General features: G+C 33.8%; 1 protein-coding gene across 1 annotated transcript; it reads left to right on the top strand.

Annotated features, from left to right (window-relative positions):
- Window positions 1–258: 258 nt before the first annotated feature.
- On the top strand, window positions 259–5612 carry LOC127842579 (complement C5-like). The gene is made up of 7 exons (XM_052372147.1): window positions 259–418; window positions 875–985; window positions 2891–2989; window positions 3777–3920; window positions 4228–4317; window positions 4519–4657; window positions 5155–5612. Exons 1-7 carry the CDS (start codon window positions 343–345, stop codon window positions 5273–5275), a joined length of 780 nt encoding a protein of 259 aa, XP_052228107.1. The 5' UTR covers window positions 259–342; the 3' UTR covers window positions 5276–5612.
- The last annotated feature ends 727 nt before the right edge of the window (window positions 5613–6339 follow it).

The following is a 6339-nucleotide window of genomic DNA, read 5'->3' as shown; positions in this document are numbered from 1 at the left end:
CCAATCAAACATTATATAATTTATTGTATGCTAACCGGGGGATTATAGAGAAATATCAGTGAATTAAAAATGATTATTCACTGTTTCAAACAGTTAAAATGACGTCATTATTCCAGCGAAATTCTCCAGCTACTACTACTACTACTACTACTACTACTACTACTACTACTACTACTACTACTACTACTACTACTACTACTACTACTACTACTTCTATTACTACTACTAATACTACTACTACTACTACTAATACTTAAATAAAATACTAGAGGATTGTAGCAATTGTTTATCTCCGGATGGCACCTTGAGTTTCATATTTTAGGTATTTGCCTTACATTGTAAATGCAGACGGAGAATGTGTTTCCTCGCTACGAGATGTCAAATTATGGCCAAGGATTCGTCATCATTTATCTGGACACTGTATGTATATTACAAAGTAAAGGAATAACATAAACAAGTTTCATATTGATATAACAAACTCGGTTATTTATTGTTTGTCTGCTTGAGTGTTATAAATAATACTCATTAAGCAAATTTTATTAACACATTTTGGGGACAGGATTTCCATTACATGGCCATCCCGTATATTATCGCTATTTATGGTAACGGTTTGTAAGATTTGAGCGTGAAACACTTGCATCAGCTTAAAAATATATATTTTATTAAATGATTTGACGCTTAACACTCCAACTAACTTTCAGGTAGCTTTTCCCTAGTTATATTGTCACAGTCGGTGAGTCTGCTATTTCGTTATATGGCCTTTCTCGCATTATGGGATTTTCAACGCCTCTGACTCAGCAATTATATTTGTTTTTATTTTGTTCACTTACAATGAGATAAATGAATCATATAAAGGTAGTGGTGATACTTTTACATATAACGTATGATGAGACAAAACTTATATTCAGAGTAGAGGACGCGTTTTCAGACAACGATTCAAGCCGTCAGCCAGCGACTATTAAGATTTACGACTACTACAAGCCAGGTACATTTGTTTTTTACGGCATAATTATTTAACGATTAAAATCAGTTTGGTGGCGTTCATTAGATATTATGAAGTCCACTGTAAAACTAGCACTTCCATAATGCGCGTTAGCTCTTCATGAATAATCGCATGAGCGCAACATAAATTAATTTCAATCCTTTAGAGCTAATACTTTAATAACATTTGAGATTATATTATAACCTGGGCTTCAAGTGTTGCCTTGAACACAATTGTTTTGCAATTACATGTATACGAGAACAAAAATGCACACTCGTATTCGTATCGATACAGCAATGTACCGACTATCCAACCGATGAGCTTTCTCAAATGTAAACTACAATTAACAGACATTACCCTCCAAAATATATCGTTTTTTCTCCGTTCAGCTACCTTCGATTCTGTGCGACAAATACAGTTAAATGTAACCAAAAAAAGGATACATTTTGGTTTTTTCTTCTACAAGAAAAAATTGTAATTCAATATACTTAAAACATACATACACATGTCGTTGACAGTGAGAATTACTACTGTTTCGGTTGGTTTTTTCTACCAGCACCGGTCATTATAATATTGTATCTTATAAAACGGATGCTTTTTTATTTATCTAAATAAACCATAGCGAAGACTTATCATAGTAAACTTTAAAATTCTGCCTATATAATCACATCGTGAACACTGTTCCTTTGCTAAAAATATGACGGATACTGGCATTCGTTTCATTGTGGACACAATAGTGCATAAACTAAGACACGAATGCGTATAACTATTTTCAAATCCACGCCATTCAATAGGCAAGATTTAACACAGTGTTAAATTTAAAACGACGAACACACGTTAAAACAATCCACAAGTGGCCTCAATCTACGGTGGCACTAAGATGACATCACCGCTCAAAAAAAAGAAGTCGGGAAAACACAAGTTTTGTTTTTCCGTCTCCAAAAGACAATAACTCGGGGAAATCACTTTAAAAGCATTGCGTTTGAACGATTATAAATGCATACCTTTTCACTTTGTTAAGAAAAGAACGTAGTGGGGACGCATTGCCGTCACAGATGATAGATTCAGCCGACCTCCCATATCTTGTGCGGATCTACCGATAAATAACCGTCAGTATAGTGACGTCCTTGTGAAGAAGGCGTGCCAGAGGGCATCTTTTTTCCGTTAGCATTGTACGATATTATTGTTGTCGTTTTATTAATAAATATGTTATGGTGTTTTCTGATTCAGGCATCATAGTTTCTTCATTCTTTTCGCATCTACTGCTCCTGTCCGCTCCCCTTTTTTTGGATGGGGGCTTTGACAGGTATCTAGTACGTCAGTAGACTGTTGGTACGACCCTGAAACTTTCATGGAGATTTCTTGACTGCTCTTTCTGGCAAAAACCCATAGACTTAGGCATAACGTTTACATGAAGTCTCCGCCACTTGAAGCGTATACGCTGTATAGTTGAAGTGAAGTTGCAGTCGCGGAAGAGCAGCGGAAGGCATGTCTAAAACGTAGTGTGCGATCCGTGACCTCTGATGATCGCAGTATGTACACATTGCAACCGTTAAGCAAGCGTTTGGTTTGAACGCCATATACACGGAAAAAAGCAAGACCACGATGCGATTGTTGAAACTATTTCAGAAGAAAACATATCAATATTAGCGATGTTGTTACGACTATCCGCGTTTTCCCGAAACCTACTGTTTCAGTCCATAGTGACGGTCCATCAGATCAATCAAACCCATGACCTCCAGCCATTTACAGATGATATTTTTCTACTATCGTTTGCGGATCAATATTAAGTTAAATTATTTATTGGTATTTTAATTTTATTTTATATTAATGAAAGATCATTACTAAACACAAGGAGATACATTTAACTGTATCAAATAAATCACTTACAATTATGTTTCATATCAGAACGATCGTGTATAAAGCAGTACAGCATCAGCTCAAACCATGGACAAGGAATAAAATACACGTGTATGGAAGGGAGCGACCAGTGTCAATGCACGCAAAGTAAGAGATTTAAATGAATGTGATTTATCTTTGTACAAAGTGCACATCACAAATAATATTTAGTGCATGCTTTGTTAGTGAATGAATGGAGAATACCAGAGAGTTACAACCCGATTATCTCATTATATGATGAAATGATTATCATTACACTATTGGGTATATTAAACTACTTTTTCAGTTTGTACATATAAACATAGGCAAGTGGTTTGACTGTCAAACTAAAAGAAAGCACATAATATTCAATACAAATATATAATTTAGAGACAGCATATGATAAACACTTTATCTTTACTACCGCTGTGAGCTTCGAGTTTTTGTCCCATATGATTAAACAGATTTTTTCTACAAAACCATTAAATCGCACGACACATAAGCAAAGCATATGCATTTAGTTGTAAATGTAATGTTTAGAAAGTATGAAGTAACTTAAGAACATGTGTATTATTTAAAAAGTATTGATCGCAATTGTGATTAGTTTTTAAACAGCTGTTGTCATGCGGCGCGTAAACACGTGTTTTATATTTTCACTCTTGAAATTATCTGACAATGAAATCAACATATATCCATATACCATAACACATTTACGAGTACGAGCTGCAAAACATATTAATGACACATTTAAATTTCATAAAAACTAAGAAAGTAACAGGATGGATCTGATTAAAAAGTTCCTCTGCTAATATTATCCCAGGAAGTCCTGTATGTGCACATTTTGTCGTCCAGTTTGTATTTGATCATAGATGCATGAATGCATTGGCACTAATAATATAATACCACTTTTTTAAAGGTTGTATGAAGCAAGTGAATCAGGAGCTCTTTGAAATGGCGCTTAAATTTGTCTCGGAAAAAGATGCTGCGAAACGACGGAAGCTTCCTAAACCAGTCGACACTCTGATGGACTATGCGTGCAACTTTAAGAAAGCAAACTTTGGTATATCATTTTCTAAATTTGATTTTATTATACTCACTATCATCATAAGGAAAAGTAGTAGTAGTATAATATAACCGTTATTATTTACTAAGAAGAACTTTTATTACGTGTTTTATGGTGTATGTTTCTGCTGAAAACATCCGCCGTAATATTTCGTACCATGTTATAATTGTCCTGGAAATTAATAAGTAACATTGCCAAAGTCTATCTTACAGACACAATTACTGAAGAATGTTTTATGATGTGTCATTGACGGACAACTGGTGACCGATCCTGTTTATATAACATATTTTAAATACATCTTCAGTTGTTAAAGTCAACGTGACAGACGTTAGCAATAACCCTAAGAGGGATGTAATTTTTGCACACGCTGTCATCTTGGAAGCACTGCTGCAAGGTAAATGGATTTTCGGATTGACGATATTTAAAAACGCTTTATTGGGGAATTTCAATATCAGCTATTTATATACTTTACATCTTACATATTTAGAATGAGTACGAATTGTACGTTTGAGAATTAGCATGAAAACATTCCCTTCTCCAACACGAAAAAAGTAAATGTGTAATATTATTGTTGTTTGTACATTTTCAAAAAAAGGTAGAGACGCGTTGAGAGAGGGAGCCGACATGGAATTCGAATGGGACGTGACATGTTCACATCCCGAACTGACTTTGGGAAAGATCTATTACATAATAGGCAAGGACGGGACTACTTTCAATGTAAATGGAATGACGAGGTAACACATGTGCCTGTATGTTTCATTCGACATATGTGTGGGGTTCTTGGTAAGACATTCAACTGCAAATGTTTGCGATTTCTTTATCAATAAAACCTTATTGTACAGAATTAACATACATAACCCAAACCTCGTTTCTCAAAATAGTTAGCGGCCAATGTAACGCATGGACGAAAATATTTGGATAAAAAAGTTTCAAAAACAATTTTAGTTAAAAGTTTCTTTATTCTAAGTGGGACCCGACATTCCTTAAACGAGGCCTAACATAATAAAAATGCTTGTTATTTTTAGTATATTCGAAATAAATCCATGCATTAAATTCTCAGCACGATATAGGCCAGCGTTTAGTTGTAAACTCTATGGTTTATGTGAGCTTTGCTTTGTCTTTGTGACGTGTTTTTGCAGTGTTAAAGTTTCATTTTCGCAAGTAAATGTCTTGAAGATGACAGCTGAAGTTGACTGTTTTATTTTTTTAATAAGGAATTTCTTAATTTCAGAGTGAGGTATGACTTGATGGGCACAGCACTTGTGATCGACCCGGAGTTCAAACCACTTCTTAGGGTCCTAATGCACTCTTTCGTAACAGAACTAAAGATCAATAAAGGATGCCTTAACTAAGAGTCGAAGCATTCACCAATCACGTGATCACATTTGTCCGAAATCAATACTCGAGTTGTATTAGATTTAGATTTTTTATTGTTAATTATAATATTTGAATATTAATTAATATACTAGTATAGGAAACCGAGATGAAGATCGTCACAATACTTGCAGACTTAAACCTAAGAATCAAAAATAGGCTTGAAACAAAAATGTTCTAAGAACGCATTTATATTTAATCTACCGGTGTGTTGAATCTTACAGGGTGTTCCACATCTGATATCTATAACAACCATATATAATGATATACAAAAATTACCAGAATATGTCTAAGATGTGTACTTTTAAGCCATTTTATAATCTATAAATGTTTTTAACGTTTAAAGTATTTAAAATGAACTATAAACACCCAATGAATAACTTTACTTTATCATTATATTGAACATTTTACTTTTGGCTGATGTTAAAGGGGCCTTTTCACAGATTTTGGCATTTTTTAACTTATTCATTAAATGCTTTATATCGATAAATGTAAACATTGGATCGTAAAAGCTCCAGTAAAAAATCAAGAATAAAATTAAAAAAAGGAAAGGAACATTACCCGGAACAGGTTTCGAACCAGTGACCCCTGGAGTCCTGCCAGAGTCCTGAAGTAAAAACGCTCTAGCCTACTGAGCTATTCCGCCGAGTACACGTGCTGACGTATTTTATACCTTATATAAGCAATCTTCGTAGTTTCACAAAATTTAACGACAAAAACAGAACTCTCCAAATTATTCAATCGTTTCGCGTTGCAACGCTTTATAATTTTTAGGTTTTAAAATCGTCAAAAGATGCATATAATGGCTATATTAGACCATGGTAAATGTTCAGTATTACTGTTTCCTCACAATTATCATAACTAAAACGAAAATTTGCGAATCTGAAACAACTTTTTTCAATTTTGTCAATTTACCAAAGCGTGAAAAGATCCCTTTAATCATGTGATTGAACTTTGTTAAAGGTTGTTTTATTGTTGCGTACATAGAAACAATATATATATATATATATATATATATATATATATATATATATATATATAT

Source organism: Dreissena polymorpha, chromosome 8 (genome assembly GCF_020536995.1).
Source record: "Dreissena polymorpha isolate Duluth1 chromosome 8, UMN_Dpol_1.0, whole genome shotgun sequence".
NCBI classification, from domain to species: Eukaryota; Metazoa; Mollusca; class Bivalvia; order Myida; family Dreissenidae; genus Dreissena; species Dreissena polymorpha.
This window is presented reverse-complemented; position numbering and strand designations above follow the sequence as displayed.

Excerpts from the sequence above, each read along its gene's own strand:
- LOC127842579 (XM_052372147.1), top strand. The coding sequence starts at position 343 with ATGCAGACGGAGAATGTGTTTCCTCGCTACGAGATGTCAAATTATGGC. Across the intron at positions 986-2,890 it reads TTACGACTACTACAAGCCAG|AACGATCGTGTATAAAGCAG; the intron begins GTACATTTGTTT and ends GTTTCATATCAG. Across the intron at positions 4,658-5,154 it reads AATGTAAATGGAATGACGAG|AGTGAGGTATGACTTGATGG; the intron begins GTAACACATGTG and ends TCTTAATTTCAG.